This window comes from Lynx canadensis, chromosome X, assembly GCF_007474595.2.
Source record: "Lynx canadensis isolate LIC74 chromosome X, mLynCan4.pri.v2, whole genome shotgun sequence".
Taxonomy (NCBI): domain Eukaryota; kingdom Metazoa; phylum Chordata; class Mammalia; order Carnivora; family Felidae; genus Lynx; species Lynx canadensis.
The window spans coordinates 98441998-98458461 of record NC_044321.2 but is presented as its reverse complement, the minus strand read 5'-3'; the positions used below and the strand labels follow the sequence as shown (position 1 = coordinate 98458461).

The window sequence follows — 16464 nt, the reverse complement described above, 5'->3', positions numbered from 1 at the left end:
AGGCTTTAGTATTTCCTTACAGTGTTTGATGATGCAGCAAAATGGGAGTGAAGTGAAGAGTTCTTTGGGTTTCCAAAAACAAAATGGTCCTTCAGGTTAAGTTACCTAGAAAAACCTCTCTGGGTACTACTTGGGCAGACAGGCCTTCCATTTGCTTCTGCCTTCTCTGAGTCAGAAAGAACCATGCCCAGCCTATAACCAGAGTTACGGGCAAACACATGTTTTTTTTTTTGAGTCTTCCAGTAATAGGATTCCTTGGTTTTCCTGAGGAGCCCCTCAAAGATAACTGGGCTTTAGAGGAGTCTACTTAGCTGAATTATAACGTGTGTGCTTTAGATAATTAACGAATACACCTAACTGTATACCACTGAAGATCAGACCCTTAATTTCTGAGACTGTCTCAATAGAATGTGTCCTCAGGATGTTACCTCACTATTTGAAAAAAACATCCGTTCGCAAAGCCCAGTTTAGCTACTCTCCATTCAGTATTTCCAGAAGATAATTGCTGAGGCCCTATAAGCTGAAGACTTGATGTGGCCTGGTAGAACAAGCCCTAGAAGCAGGAGACCTTGACACCAGCCCCACCTCTGTGGTGAAATGGTTGAGTGAAAAAGCGCATTTGTTCGGGCTTCAGTTTCTGATCTATGAAATGGGGATAATCACACTCTGTGATAGGATTAATTTTCCAAGACTTTCCAGCTTATGCCTCTTTCTATTTTAGACAAAGCTGCTTTTACTTTGTGAATTTTAGACCACATATATTATTTTGGGGGGAGAGGGTTCTTTTTCCACAACAGTGACTCATCCAGGAGAGTCCCAAACCCCTTTACAGGGCCGGGGGTGGGAGGACATATGTAGTTTGAAAAACTAGATTCTAAAATTACCAGTGCATCAATTTTTCGGTCTTAATTGAAATTCTTTTTTTTTTTTTTTTGTAAACACAGGGCTTGAACTCACGACCCCGAGATCAAGTTGAGCTGAGATCAAGAGCTGGATGCCCAACCGACTGCGCCACCCAGGTGCCCCTTCATTGAAATTCATTTTGAATTTAAATACAGTTTTAAAAGAGTATTCAATTTTATTTATTAAAAGAGAAGGGAACCAACATGAGTTGAAGAAGGCTGAATACCACGGTTCCACGAATATTCAAAGAGGAGAGCAGATGCCTCTTCTTACCTCTTTCTGTGTCGTAGAGGTACACAAACTTCTCCCACTTGTAGTGACCCAGCAGACTCAGAATAGCGCCCTTCAAGGCTGGGCGCATCTGGATGACAAACTGCACATCTGCGTCAGTGGGGAAGCTGGGCGTCACAAAGGATGTGTGCAGGGCCCCACAGAAGGAGGTCAGAGTGTTCATTGACATCTGGTCATAGAATCCAAAGATGGCGTACACCCCTCTTGAGAACTGGGAGCAGACTGCAATGAGAAAAAGAGGAAGAAATTTCAATAGCCCCACAGTCCCTTGCTGCAGCTTGTAGGGTTGGAAAGACAGTGTATAGTTAGTCTTGGCTCTAAATGACATGCCTCAAGGGAAAACCAAGGTCTCTGAAATCTCCAGAAGCCCTTGCCCAGTTGCCCAGCAGGGGAAGAGTAAGGAAGGGAAGAATTTATTTGATAGAGTTGCATATTCTCTATGTCTACCATGAGCAAGAAACTAAGAAACTGGGAAGGAAAGAGGTGAAGGTTGCCTTGCCCTCTTTCAGCAACCTTCCCAGCTCATCCACAAGGCACTTGGTGTTCTCGTACTCACAACACAGCTTCCCAGTGGTCTCTTAGTGTACCCATGCCAGTATCAGTCTGGTGTCCCACCCCTTTGGTACTTTCTCCAGTAGAGGACAGTTTGGACTGATGATTTCGTCAGGCAGATTGCTAACGTGTCTGCTAGGAAACGTGTTACTCCTCTTAGGTTACGTAATGCTTCGGTCATAGTTACGTTATCATGAAGGCCCTTAATGTAGGCCACTGATGAAGGTTCCAGATTCTAGGCAGGCCAATGGAAGGACTGGCCCTTCGGTGCCCAAGGAGTCACGTGAGGGAGGTGTAGTTGGCAAAGTTCTATCTTGCTCCTTTTGCGTTTACCTTCTAGATCTGTCAGCTCACACATAGAACTTTTATGTCTTTCATTTCAAAGTAGGCCACACCAGCACCTCTTCCCTCTTCTGGCCCAGATGAGCTTAAAAAATGTGAACCAAATTCAATATTAGCTTAAGTAGAACATAATTAGCAAAGCAAATCAGCTACAACAACACCGTGTGGTGCATTCCCCAACCAAGTGGAAATGATCTTTAGATTATCTGCTCTACCGCTCCCTTCCATTCATGCGAAGCAGACAGAACAGGCAGCTGATAATGCCGTGTGATTTAAGGAATCCTGCACGGCCTCCCTTATCTGCTAGGAAGCCACTGTCAGGCTTACTTTTTCAGGTGTTGAAAAAAAACTCTGTGGCTTGGGAAGGGGATTAAATAGAATCTTTTTAAGCTGTTAGCATGTTAAGATGAATTAATGTGTCCTACGTCCTCCTCGTAGACACTGGGGAGGGTGTGTAAACAGATAGGTAAGTTTCGAGAGGGAAGGGTGGGTCGGAGAAGAGAACGTAAAGGGTCTGGAGTCCTCCCTGAAGACAGAAACAGTGAAGGCACGGGGCACCAGAAAGAAGGAAGGTGTTGGAGTAGGAGGAAGGCAAGTGGAAAACCAATTAATTTCTTTCTTCACCCTGTTGTGAGAAACAGAGAGTTCTCAGTATCTGCGGGATCTTGCTTTCCCTGCATTCTATTCAAACTGATTATTGATCAAAGCTGTTTCCCTTTGTTAGCCAAACTCATAAGTCATTGGCTTAAGGATAGCATCTCAAAGGTGATTACCAGTCACCTAAGCATCTCCAGCAGGGAAGACAATAGCCTGCAACTTGAGGAATTCTAAGTGACGCCCAAACACATACATAAAAAAGGTCTTTATAGTAAAAATAGAGAGCCAATTGCAGAAATGAATCTGGGGCACTTCATGACACGGGGCCAAAAGAAGTATTCAGAAACAAAGAGGAAGAGGCTAGATGCTACTTTGCCTTGGTCATCACCAAGGAAGACGCTAAGGAAGGTCGATTCCCAAACTGATCCTGTAAATGGAGGTCAGATCTTGGCTGGTGCACATGATCTTCTATATAAAACTGACAATAATGATAATAGCCACTGAGAGCTTTGTATGTACCAGGCACTATGCTAAGTGCAATACAAGTATTATTTAATATTCCCAACAACCTGATGACATATTGCTATTATTTCTATTTAACAGATAAGAATTCTGAGGCAAAAATGTTCTGTCTTGAGTGGAGGAGTCAGGATTTGAACTGGAATCAGTCTGACTCCAAAACTCACACTCCCTAGGACCCCAATCCAATAATGACATTAAAGAGTGGTTATTGGCCCAATGGGATAGGATTTCCAGATTTAGCAAGTGAAACAGAGGATTCTGTATGCCTCAAATTCATAAAAATACTAAAGAACTATTTGTTGTTTACCTGAAATTCAACTTGAGCAATCACGTATTTTATCTGGCAACAAGCACTCATGGCCCTTCACTGACCTTCATTCAGGCGGCAGTTGGTAATTCTTGGATCCATGCAACTAGCATGCAAGGCCCAAGATAAGAAGAGGATCCGTGAGCCGTAGACCAAAGTAGTTTCATGGGGAAACGCAATATATTTCCAACAAGGAGAACCCCAATCTAAGTTATGGATAATAATTGAGGGGGAAATTAACTTGAAGAGAGGCAAACTTATAGTTATGATCCACTTGGAGTTTTAAAAAAGCCCTTCACATTGGAAGGAAACAAAATAAAAGTATATTATGGAAGTGAGATTCTGGCTAAGAAAAAACAAATCTCGTATTCCTCTTCTAATCATTGTTTTTGAACCTCCGGGGTATAGAATTAAACATTACTAGTTCATATATGGACCTGTCATATTTTACTTATGACATTTATTTATTTATGAACACCCACACTGAACACTCATGAAACTGTCACCCAACCCAAGAACTATGACATTACTGATAACTTATTTTTACCTGTCTCCCCCCTCTATTCCATCTCCCTGTTTTGACATCCCCTGGCCCTCCCTCCATAACTACTATCCTGAATTTTGTGTTTATCATCACCTTGGTGCTTTAAAATGTGCAGACACACACCCCGAAGCAACACAATGTGATTTGTGCTTGTTTTAGAACTTTATAAAAAGGGAATCATATTGAATATGTGAAAACCAGACTGCAAGAAGGAGTGCCCAGCGATGTCTTTCAGCCTATGTATACGATAAGCAGAACGAGACAAAGGAAAACCTTATACAAATGTGTGAGTAAGCAGGTGTGAGGGAGTGGAATTGTGGCTCAAAGGACTTAGGAGTATTATAGATCAGCAGTAACCCTCAGGCAACACTAGGCTACTGTGGTCCAAGAGACACGCGGTGGCGGACATCAACAAGAAGAATGTTAAGAGAAAGTCAGTAAATGTTCTATTCCCTTCATATAAACAACAGAGGCACAGCTGTCCTGCAAATACTACTGGGCAGAGTTACTTTTGCTCTATCTCAACATATACAAGTAATGTAAGTACAAGGCCCAATGGGAGGGATTTGAGAGTACACGTATCGTGATGAGCACCGAGTCATGTACAGAACTGTTGAATCACCATCTTGTACGCCTGAAACTGATGCAACACTGCACGTCAACTATACCGGAATGAAAATTAAAAACTTAAGAAGAAAAAAAAGGAAGTCCCAATGGGGAAGACAACTGCCACGTGAGGACAGGGTTAACGGCCTCTGAGAGAAGCTGGGGCCCAGGGGACCTGTGAATGGCCTCTCACAGCATGTCCCTGGGCCCATTCCTAGCTGTAGAAAGAAAAGAGGGCTGAATGGAATGCTGTGCTGACCCAAAGGACAGTCTCCATGTTTTTAGATTCCGGGAAGGTTTGAGCTAGAAGGAACCAGAGACTGTTTTGTGAAGTGATTTTTTTTTAAAGCACGGTTTTTTCACGTGGAATCATTTCTCCAAATGAAGTGTTATGTGGAAAAGTCCAATATGTGAAGGGATAAAGTAAAGCTCTCCTGATTCAACCGAGCCCACCGATGCCTCCCTATCATAAAGAAACTGCGACACAAAGAGAGGAAGAAACTACCATCCCTACCTCTGGAGCTATGTAGGACGGCATGGGTCGGGATTTGCCCGGCATGAAAGCAACTTCCCCTCAATGCCTGGCTCTCAGCATAGATGGCTCCACCAGGGTTTCGCATGCCTCATCTGCCTCCGGCCCCAAATACCAACAGTAAGATCAGGTGGCAGATTGGTGATCTGTTGGGACCCGTGATTCTTTTGGATGAATGCTGTTACCATTATCTGAATCCTTAATGAACCACACTCACTCGCTTGTATCAGAAGGTGAGTCCTTGGTAAAATGATAATGGAAGAAATCACTATCTTGGCAATCTTCTGAAGCAGGGAAGTACAGAAGAAAGGGCAACAGTTTCTGGAACAGTCAGACCTTGGTTTCAACCACAGCCCTGCCAGTCTTAAACTGCATGACTTTGTGCAAGTCACTTATCTCTATGAGCCTAAGTATGAGACAGTGATTCCATAGTCAGGTTCTGGAGTTAGACTGTCTAGGTTGAAATAATCAATCAATCACTTACTGGATAAGTCACTCTATTACTCAATATCTCTGCCTCCAACCCAGTTTCTTCATCTGTAAAATTGGGATAATAATAGTGCCTGTCTCAGTATTGGTTGTGAAAGTTAAAATGAGTTCAGTCATGGGAAGCCATCTATTACAGTGCTGGGCACATAATAGATACTCAATTAATGCTAGCTACTTATTCATGCAACAAATATTTACTGAGCACCTATTATGTGCCAGGCACTGTTGTAGGCCCTGGGAGATACAGGAGAGAAAAAAAAGATCCTGTCCACTTGGAATTTACACACTAGTGAGGGGGAAAGACAGTAATAAATGACATGAGTAAAATATAATGTCTCAGTTATTAAATGTTGCTTTGGGAATAAGGTGAAGAATAAATGAAATGGTACATGGAAAATGTTTACGGTGCCTAATGTATAACGTGGGAACCAAACAGTTCTTTCTCTGTTTCCTTCCTCTTTCCAGTTCTTGCAAGCATACTTTGCCCTGTTAACCCCATCAGGTTACTCTCCCCACAGAAACCACTGCCCTCGGTGTCACACTGAGTAACCAGGTGAGCATAGCTTTTCTTCTCTTACCCTTCCCCTATACATTTCTTCAGTGCTCTTTCCTATTTTAATTCCTGCGGAATAATATTTAAGAAAGCAACTCTGCTATTTTGGCTTGAGAATGTGCTATTTCTGCTGAATCTTTCCCTCCCCATATAACGCACCAAGTGCTGGTAAAATGCTGTCTCTTCTTGGGACCTCTGTGCCCTCCCAGCAGGAAATACCTTGGTCATCTCCTTCCTAACGGTGCCTGTCTCCATCTCTTCCTGCTAACAAAACACCAAATTCTTGTTTAAGATGCCATTTCTGACTGCATCCTGGATTCCTGGGGACTCTAGTGTAGCTCCCGGCTGTGTTCTCTTCAATGGTGAATGACAAGCAAGGCTGGAGCCAGCTGTCACGCTTTTATTTATAGTCCCCAAGTCTATAGGGTCGGGACAGGTATTGTTAATGTACAATGTAGCAGCTAATTACACCACCCATATTCCAAAAGGCATCATTACAAAAATGTCAAACAACTTGATTACCCCAAAGATCAGAATAGCAATATTGCATATCATTTACAGAACACTTTTCATAGCCTTTTGAATCAGGGGGAAAAAAGGAAACTGAAGTCTCTTGCTGACTTAATGATCACATTTGAAGCAAGCAGGAAGAAGAAAAATATAGCTGTGAAGGGACCGATGGAGACACATCACAAGAAGGTTCTCCAGGTAATACCATAGTTCAGTGAATTCTAGGGGATCAAAGAAACTTAGAACTGTGAGGGATCTTATGAGATTATATAGTCCGGTGCTTTCTAAAGCTGTAGTGTTGGTGCATGGTGAGTTTTCAGCCTGGTGAAATATGCGTGTGTGTGTGTGTGTGTGTGTGTGTGTGTGTGTATTAAAGTAAGGTTGACAACTGTTTTGTTTTAGGAATGACAGTCCTTTTCTTTATATCATTTTTATTTCCATTCCTGTATGTAGTCCTTTCTCTTCTGAAATGGTGATGATGTTAATGAAGAATGGTGTGTGTTTTTGTGGCTGTGTACATGCATACGTACACGCATATTTTGTCTGTGTGGTAGACCAAATAATGTCCTCCCAAAAGATGTCTATGTCTTAATCCTCCAAATCTTTGAATTAGGTTACATGCTGAAGGGGAATTAAGGCTGCAGATGGAATTAAGCTTGCTAATCAGCTGACCTTAAAATAGCAAGATTATCCTGGATTATCGGGGTGGCTCAGGGAAGCACAAGGGTCCTTAAACGTGGAGGAATGAGGCAAAAAAAAAAAAAAGAGTACCAGAGTGATGTTGTATGAGAAAGACCTGACCAGCCACTGCTAGCTTTGAAGCTGGAAGGGACTGTGAGCTAAGGAATGTGGGCAGAGTCTAGAAGCTGGGAAAGGCAAGAAAATGGATTCTCTCCGAGAGCCTCCAGACAGGAATGCAGGCCCACTACATTCTCTGGTGAGACCCCTTCCAGACTGCTGACCTACAGAAGTGGAAGATAATTAACCTGTGCTATTTTAAGCTGCTAAATTTGTGGTCATTTGTTACAGTAGTAAGTAGAAAACTAATGCACTTAACATAGCAAAATTTAAAAGTTGGTAACTCTACATCGATCTGTACTCCACTCACCCTTTTCCCCCCTGAAAATATTACGGATATGGGGCGTTCAAAGTTTGGAGACCGATGATCTAGTCTAATTTCTGATTCAGTACAGGAACCGCCTGCTGTGAGGTCATATTACCGCTCCCTGAATACATCTAGTGACAAGGGAGCTCACTACTTACAAGTACCCTTCCCTTGCATGGTGGCTCTGACAGCTATGGAGCTCTTCCTTAAATTGAACTGAACTTTACCTGTTGGGGCTCCCGAGTCCCACGTGATATACTGAACTCCAATCGCGCATGACCTCAACTTTGTTTTACAGGAAGCTCAAAAATACAATTGATGTACTCGGGAGATACATAATGGCTATTAGCTATTCAAGTTTGTGCACTTAGTCTCTCTCAATGCTGTCTTCTTCCTGTCATGCGAAAAATTTGCTAAAAGATCCCACCTCCCCTTTGATCCATGCCACCTCCTTAAAACATAGTTCTAACTCCTTTTTTTAAGATTTCTTAAAGTTGATTTCTTTTGAGAGAGAGAGAGAGAGAGAGAGAGAGAGAGAGAGATTGAGCACAAGCCGGGGAGGGGCAGAGAGAAGGAGAGACAGAATCCCAAGCAGGCTCCACGGCATCAGCGCAGAGCCCGATGTGGGGCTCGAACTCACGAACAATGAGATCACGACCTGAGCCGAGATCAAGAGTCAGACGCTTAACCGACTACACCACCCAGGTGCCCCTAACTCCTTCTTCCCCATCGTCACTAATGATGGGACGAGGACCCAGCTGCTGCTCCCAGCATTCCACTGAACCTGCTCACTGTCAAACCCAGCTCTATTCACAGACATCATTCAACTTGACCGCAGAGCAGCATTTGATATTGTTGGCCAAATCCTTTCTCTTGAAACTCACTTCTGTTTTAAGAGCACTAAACTTTACTGTTCCTTCTCACTTTCCTCTTGCTCCACTCCCTCGATGAAGATGTGTCCAAAGATTTTGTCCTGGGCCCTCTTTTCTTCTTACTCCAAATGATCTATTTTTTTTCATTCAACACACACTTATGGAGCTCCTGCTATGTGTCAAGCAGGGGTCTTGGCTCGCCATGTCCATGTGGTTGCCCTCCAAGTAGATGCCTCTAGCCTCAGACACGTTCCTGACCTCCAGATCCACGCTTCTGAGTGCTCACAGAACAGCCTCCCCTGGAGGCCTGCATATTCACACGCTCAGTGTATTATTTCTCTACTCCCACCTGCCGCCTGTGGATCTGCTTCTCTTGTGTCTGTTTCTCCTAATGCACTGCTCTTCTTCCAGTCACCCAAGCTGGGGTCTTGGGGTTATCTCTGACTTCTCTCTCTGCCTCATCCCCGTGTGCCATTTTCTTGAGATGCTCCATCAATTCTACCTCTAAGGCGTGTGCGGTATCTTATTTCCTATTCATCGTCAGGTCATGTTCTCATCCCTCCTCACAGCTGGTTACTGGCCTGTCTTTCCCCCAGTCCATCACTGGCACTGCCATCACCTCACTCTTCTTTCTTTCTTTTCCAGGTGTCCTATCCAAATATACCCCCCCAACTCCCATTTCTGCAAGAATCTGCCCTATGTATGAGCTGTTAATGGGCTAAGAAATGAATCTTCACTGGGGCGCCTGGGTGGCTCAATCGCTTAAGCATCCGGCTTTGGCTCAGGTCATGATCTCACAGCTTGTGAGTCTGAGCCCCGCATCGGGCTCTGTGTTGACAGCTCAGAGCTTGGAGGCTGCTTCAGACTCTGTGTCTCTCTCTCCCTCGGCCCCACCCCACCCCCCAACCCCACCCGGGCTCACGCTCTGTCTCTCTCTTTCTCTCTCAAAAACAAATAAGACATTGAAAAAATTTCAAAAAAATGCAACGAATCTTCACAAATAAGTCAGTTCAAGGTTTCTCAGCCTCGGCAGGCCTATTGATATTTTGTGCTGGATAATTCTTTGTTGTGATAAGCAGCCCTGGAGTCTACTCTGATATTCGATACCAGTGGCACCACCCGGAAGGTGTGAAACCCAAAATGCCTCAGCACATTGTCAAATATCCCCTAAGCGGGGTGAGGGGGGGCAACATCACCACCTGTTCCCTCCTCCCTCCCTGCCCCCCATATGAGAACCACAGAGTTAGCTTATGACTTACTCTCTACAGAGAACAATACCTTAACCTAATGAAAATGCATACATGTCTAGAACAACCCAAAGGAGTTGTAGAAGTCAGGAAGGGTGGGTATTTTGAACTCTTCAAAGCCCACCATACAAGCAGATACCTCCCTGGTCTTGCTCTTAAATTGGCTATTTGCGTTTAAACTGGGGATGTAGGAGAGGGAGAACTAGATAAAAGTTGGGGGTGGTGGGCTAGGTGTGGGATAGTAGCCAGCTCATACCTTCCCTGGGTTCATCTAGATCAGCCTCTTCCTCCCCACTAAACACCCTTTGGTCTTGGGTTCTAGTAACCACAGTGGGTGCTTCTAAGGTATCAGAGGCAGAAGAAGGTATCAGCCCCATTCTCCAGCTGATGATTCCATGGTTTAATTACCATCTTTGGGTTAATTCCCTTGAACATTTTGTTCAGCTCTCAGGAGTACACTGCCTTCCGACAGTCTAACTAGTTATTTTTGCAATTACATGGCACGTATCTAAACGCTGGCAAAGAAAACATTCATTATCAACATTTGATCCTACTTGAATATAACGGCTTGCAAATGCAGGCATTAACATATGAACACATGTATTTTGGAAAATTCGTTTTGCAACTGTAAGTGCAATCCACCCTTCCATGACAGCATCAGAAATGGCACGAGAGATGCTGGGGTGGGTTGGGGTAATGGGGTGCTTTTTAGGGCCTTTTATATCACGATAACACGGTTAAGCGTTGGAGCACAGTAGTTTTAAATTTTTTGCTTGTTCATCAATTAATTTCTTCATTCACCAGATAACATTTTGAGTTCCTACGGTGTGACAGAAAAAGCCTAGGTGCTGGGATGCAGCAGTGAGCAAAACAGATAGGGTCTTTGTCCTCATGGCACTTAAAGTCTAGAATTGGCAACAAATATTAATAAAAGAACCATACCAATGTATGGTCATCATGTTGTAAGTATAAGGAGGGGCGGTATTAGGGTGCCCTGAGACCATGTGACAAGGTGACTTTCAGGGAAATGTTAACCGAGGACCTGCCATTTGAGCTGACACCTCAGAGTAGAAGACCATCCCATGCAGAGAGAATAGCACTTGCTAAGGCTCTGAGGGAGGGCGACATCTGACACATTTGAGGCACTGAAAGACGAAGGTGCAGGAGGAGTCTGGGAGGAGGTAGGGACCCGACCGTGGAAGACCTTGTGGGACCCTGGTAAGGAACTTAGACTTTATCCTAAGGACCATGGGAGGAAATCTTGGAAAGATCATGGGTATTGCACGAGCTGATTTACATTCTTAAAAGATTTATCCAGCTGCCGTATGGACACTGGATTTAAGGGGCATTGATGAAAGCAGGGAGAACATTTGGAATGTTGGCCCCGGAGTCTTGGTGAGAGAGGAGAGTAGTTTGGATCTGAGTTGTGGCAATGGAGGTAGAGTGATTTGGAGTTTATTTTTGAGGTCAAAATTACTGGTTGAACAGCCTTGAGATAGTTACTTAAACTCTCCAAACCTCATTTCTATACCTATAACAATTGGGATAACAAGTTTCTGCCCCATAACATTGTTGTGCTTATTAAATCAATATGTCCAAACATAGGACTCTCATACAAGACTATGCTCGATTGATCAAATGGTGTCTGTTACTAATGTTATTTTTAAAATTATTTCTCAGTGCTTTTGCACTGCAATGGGTTTTTATATGGTCCAGTCTCTAATTTGCTGTGTGACCTTGGGTCAGTTACCTCACTAGGCTTCAGGCCTGTCATTTGTAAGCCCGCAGACCTAACACCTGCTCTGCCCACCTCAAAGGGATGTGCTGAGAATAAATGGAAATAATAGCTGAAACTCTCCTTTGAAAAATTACAAAAGCTGCTATCTGAGTGTCAGCGAGGAAGTAGTATTGGTCCTTGACTCTCAGCAATCATTATCCCTACAGCAAATAACTCAGCAGAAATCATCATTCTTCCTAGCCCCAGTGTCTGCTTTTCTTCTTTTTTTAATATGAAATTTATTGTCAAATTGGTTTCCATACAACACCCAGTGCTCATCCCAACAGGTGAGCCTTTCACCCACGTTTCTCTACCAATCATCTAAAGTAGTCAGGGACCTGTCTTGACTCGCAACTCATTTGACACGGGATTTAGCACAGCTCTTAATTGAAAAACCAATTGATCCAGTGATCCAGTCGCAGTCAATGAAACAATTTCTAAAGCCAGGCAGGAAAACGATGCACTCTTATGATGCCTTTGAATCAGCCCTAAGATTTGTCATAGACAGGTAAGAGCTTCACGTTTGATATCATACCATGAGAGCATTTGAAACCCATTTTCTTTTTCTTTAATTTTGCCGCCCGTGCTCCGGGGGGGGGGGGGGGGGGGAGGGTGAGCCAAGGCCCTAAACAAAAATTATTCTTAAAAGTTAATTAATGGTTGTCTTGTCTTATGTACGCTTGAAAGATTTCAGCATTCAAAACAAAACCATATAAACATAATAAAATGTGTAGGTCCATTGTGAGCTGGGAAGATATTCTTTTTCCCACTGTGTTTGAATTCCTTAGCATCACATTCTTAATATTGAGTGTAATGGCCTAGGTCGCCCCCTCTAGCTTCGTAACAGTGCAACAATCTCTCCTGTAATTCGATTTACAGGTGGCCATTCCATCTCCCCTTGGGCCCTTCTGATGATGGTGAACTCACCACTTCCCAAAGTAGTTCATTCTACTTTGGGGTGGCTCTAATTATTCGAAATTTCTTTATTACGCCCAGCGCAAATCTACCTCTCTGCCACTTTCACCGCCTATGGCTCCTTCTTTTTTTCCTGAAGTTCACGGAAAATATCTGTTCCCTCTTCTAATGGCCAGCCTTCAAACATTTGAAGATATACATCCTACCTGTCTGTGCCTTCTCTTCTGCAGGCTAATCACCTCTAGCACGTCAGATGTAAGTCACAGATCCCAGGCTTTCAACTCTGGCCATCTTCCTCTTGACGTGTTTCAGTTCATTAAATGTCACTCTTAGAATTTCGTGTCAAGGAGTGGGTGCTGCACTGCAAGTGAGGTTGAACCCACCCAGAAGGCAGTAGACTCTGTTTTGGATTAGACATCTTATATATCTATCAGTGCTGACTAGGATGGCATTGATTTCTGTTTAACCTTTCTACTATCCAATTCTATTGGGTCTCCTTCTACTTTGTGGTCTTAAATTTATATCCTAGGTATCTTGTGGAAGAATTCTGCCAAGCCAGCCTTCTCCCAAACTTGGACATGTGCTGTTGATTTTTTTTGTAGCTAAATACCTTTTCTGGTACCTTTTACCCTTTTTAAATAGCCTCATGATTTTGACCCAGCCTTTTAAATCTTGATTTGGTTAACAAGTCTATTAGCTATCACTCCCAATTATTTGTCATCTACAAATTTGATCAGCCAGCTTTGGGTAGCGTTATCCAAGTTATTGACAAAAGTGCCGAAGAGGACAGGGTCAAGGACAGAATTATTTGGCAGGCTATTTCATTTTTCGCCCCTACACTTTCCAGGATGACAACAATTAGGTAATAAATACTCTGGCTAGAGTTCTTCAGTCTGCTCCAAATGTATCTTTAATACGCTTGGGGTTTAGGTAATACAAATGATCCTTAATACTGACCTTGGTTCTTCAGACATGTTCATAGGTCTGCATTTTAAGGAAAAAAAAAAAAGTAACTGGAATGATTTTCTTCTTTCCTGGTATCATCATCTTTGATCATGTATCTTTATCATTTATCACTGAGTTTTATGGGGAGGAAGTGAAAAAAGAAGAGAACACTGAAAGGAGACAGAGAAGTGCTTTCTGGTAAAGAATGAACTATCAGAAGAATTGGGAAACTATTCCAGTCTACCCTTTAACTCAAACAGTCTGTCATTACCTAAGGTCAAAAAGCTGATTCATTGCCCTTTATGGCCAGGAAGCAAATGGCCTACCTATTTTGTAAGTGGAATAACTGATGCCTGCTCAGCTCCTGGGGTCCGTAGTCCTTGGCATTCCTGCTTGCTGGTAGACTTTAAAGAAACTGTAAGCAGTCTTGGGGCACCTAGGTGGCTCAGTCAGTTGAGTGTCCAGTTCTTGGTTTTGGCTCGGGTCATGACCTCATGGTTCGTGATATCGAGCCCCGCGATGGGCTCTGTGCCGACAGTGAGGAACCTGCTTGGAATTCTCTCTCTTTCTCTCCCTCTGCCCCTGCCCTGCTCTCTCTCTCTCTCTCTCTCTCTCTCTCATTCTCACTCTCTTTCAAAATGAATACATTTTAAAAACCTAAAAAAAGTTTAAAGAAACAGTAAGCAGCCTTATAAAATTGCCCAAATGTAATCCTGATGGGAAACAACTATTGAGAAGCCATCCTCACAATACCCAGGATTGCTGGTTGTGTGAAACAGTTCACCTTACTGCTGTGTTAAAAATCTCTACAATCTCAGTTCCCTCGAATATGTTCTGCCAGCCTGGAGAACAAAAAATCCATTTGTTCTCTAGGAAAAAAGGGCAAGTTTAAATTAAAAGCACTTTTTTTTCTAATTCAAATTCAGGTGGTTGGATTTTTGAAAATAATTCCTCATTCTAGGTGTGGGAGGACGTTCAGGGTCTGTGCAGAACTTTATGCCAAAGATGTCCATTCAGAGGTGTCTGTCTTGTCAAGCACAGAGCTTACATTCAGGCAAACCTGAGCAGCCCTTCAGGACTTACTATAGTAAGTGTTCTGCAAATCGAAGGGCACGGCTCACTAATAAAGTCAATGTAGTGAGTCATGACCTGGCCTTTAAAAAAATACATGAGGGGTGCTTAGGGGGCTTCAGTCAGTTAAGCATCCAACTCTCGATTTCAGCTCAGGTCATCATCTCGGTTTCGTGAGTACGAGCCCCACGTTGGGCTCTATGCCGCCAGTGCGGAGCCTGCTGGGGATCCTCTCTCTCCGCTCTCTCTGCCCCTCCCCCACTTGTTCTCTCTCTTTCTCTTTCTTTCTTAAAGTAAATAAACATTAAAAAACAGATGAAATACAACAGAAAAATGCTAAGGTGTATCCATGTAGTGAGAAGAAGTACAGTTTCACAAAACTTTTGTTTAGGTTATCAAATACATGCATGTGTGTTTTGGGTCCTTAAATAAAATGTATTTCGTGACCACCTACACCATTGTAGCTCTACAACCTGTCCCAAGCCTAGCCCTGCGTGTCCTCACTGTATCACCTTCTGCAGAAGTCCCATCTTATTCCTTTTCCTGTTGTCCCAATCCATTCCTCCTCCCTAGACCCTCCCAGCCCCCATCTGAACTTGCCTTCCTCCCATCCAGCTGGAGTCCCACTGAATTGTCACACGGGGATGGGAGCTGGAGGAATCTCTGTTCCCACCGTCTCAGATGGGAGTGATTGGGGAACACGTGTTACTCGGCTTTCAAGTTGCGACTGTCAGTGCATCTTCCCACCAAAACAGGAGCGCGCCGTGGGGCTGGGTTTGGTGCCCTAGAGTCCTTCTGTTCCAGCCTGCAGCTGACGTGCTACAACGGACGGCTCCGGTACTCTGTGTGCCGGCCAGAGTGCGTGTCTTCTTCCAGAACTCGATCCATTTGCGAGCCGCGAAGAGAAACCCCTAGTGCAGAGCATCATTTGGATGGATTCCTACTTGAACTTCTTGCAGCGACACAGAACAGCTGAGTCCTCTTGCATCGACCCTGCACATGCTCCTTCAGTGGTTTGAAAGCAAGATTGTGTCTCCCGAAGTGCCTAACTTGCTCTACGGGGAAGAATCTGACCAAAAGTAGCTGCAAATAGCTAGAATTAAGTCAACACGTGGAACCTGTAGAAGGTGGTTTTAGCCGTAGACAGAATAAGTAGCCCCCGCTAGCGCTTTGCTTCTTGGTCAAGTATTAAACTTGTAACTATGTGCTACCAGTGAGCACATCCGACCATGTCGGAGTTGTCCATTTGATCAAAGAAAAAGAGGAATTGCCAGGCCTCTGTAATTCTCTTCGCGCAGGGCCACGCAACCTTAAAAGCTTCATACTTTCAGATAACAGTGGCATTGCCGGAGAGAAACTGCATGTTTAGTCATAGAAACACTCTAGTTAAATCCTCAGAGGCTGACCAGGGTCATGTGAGTGAGGTGATTGAATACACTGTCTTATTTTAGGTATTGGGATGCAGCGACTGGACCCTCAGCTCCCTGTTGCCTGTCACATAGTCCAAACCCTTCAGCCTGGAATTCGCATTAGAAAACACGAATGCACAAAGCCATACGTGGTCGTTACTCGGTGAACAGTGCATATTTGTTTTCTGCCCCATGGTCCGACATCATTAAGGCTTATGATCTACCCAAAATTGCCTCCCACAATTGTCCAGTAGAGAGCAACTTTCTGCTCCAACCAAGTTGTTCTCTCTGTGCTCAACATACTTCTTACTCATTCCTACTGCTTGGCATTTTGTCATGTTGTGTTCTCATCCATTCCAACTCTTGCCCACCTTT

At 43.7% G+C, this 16464-nt stretch overlaps 1 protein-coding gene across 4 annotated transcripts in view; it reads right to left on the bottom strand.

Annotated features, from left to right (window-relative positions):
* The window catches only part of GRIA3 (glutamate ionotropic receptor AMPA type subunit 3), a 266006-nt gene that overhangs the window by 195420 nt on the left and 54122 nt on the right, over positions 1–16464 (bottom strand). For all 4 annotated transcript variants that reach the window (XM_030305646.1, XM_030305647.1, XM_030305650.1 and 1 more), the window contains one exon: positions 1177–1416. In XM_030305646.1, the coding sequence (XP_030161506.1) occupies positions 1177–1416 (240 nt within the window). The remainder of the gene's footprint in view (positions 1–1176; positions 1417–16464) is intronic.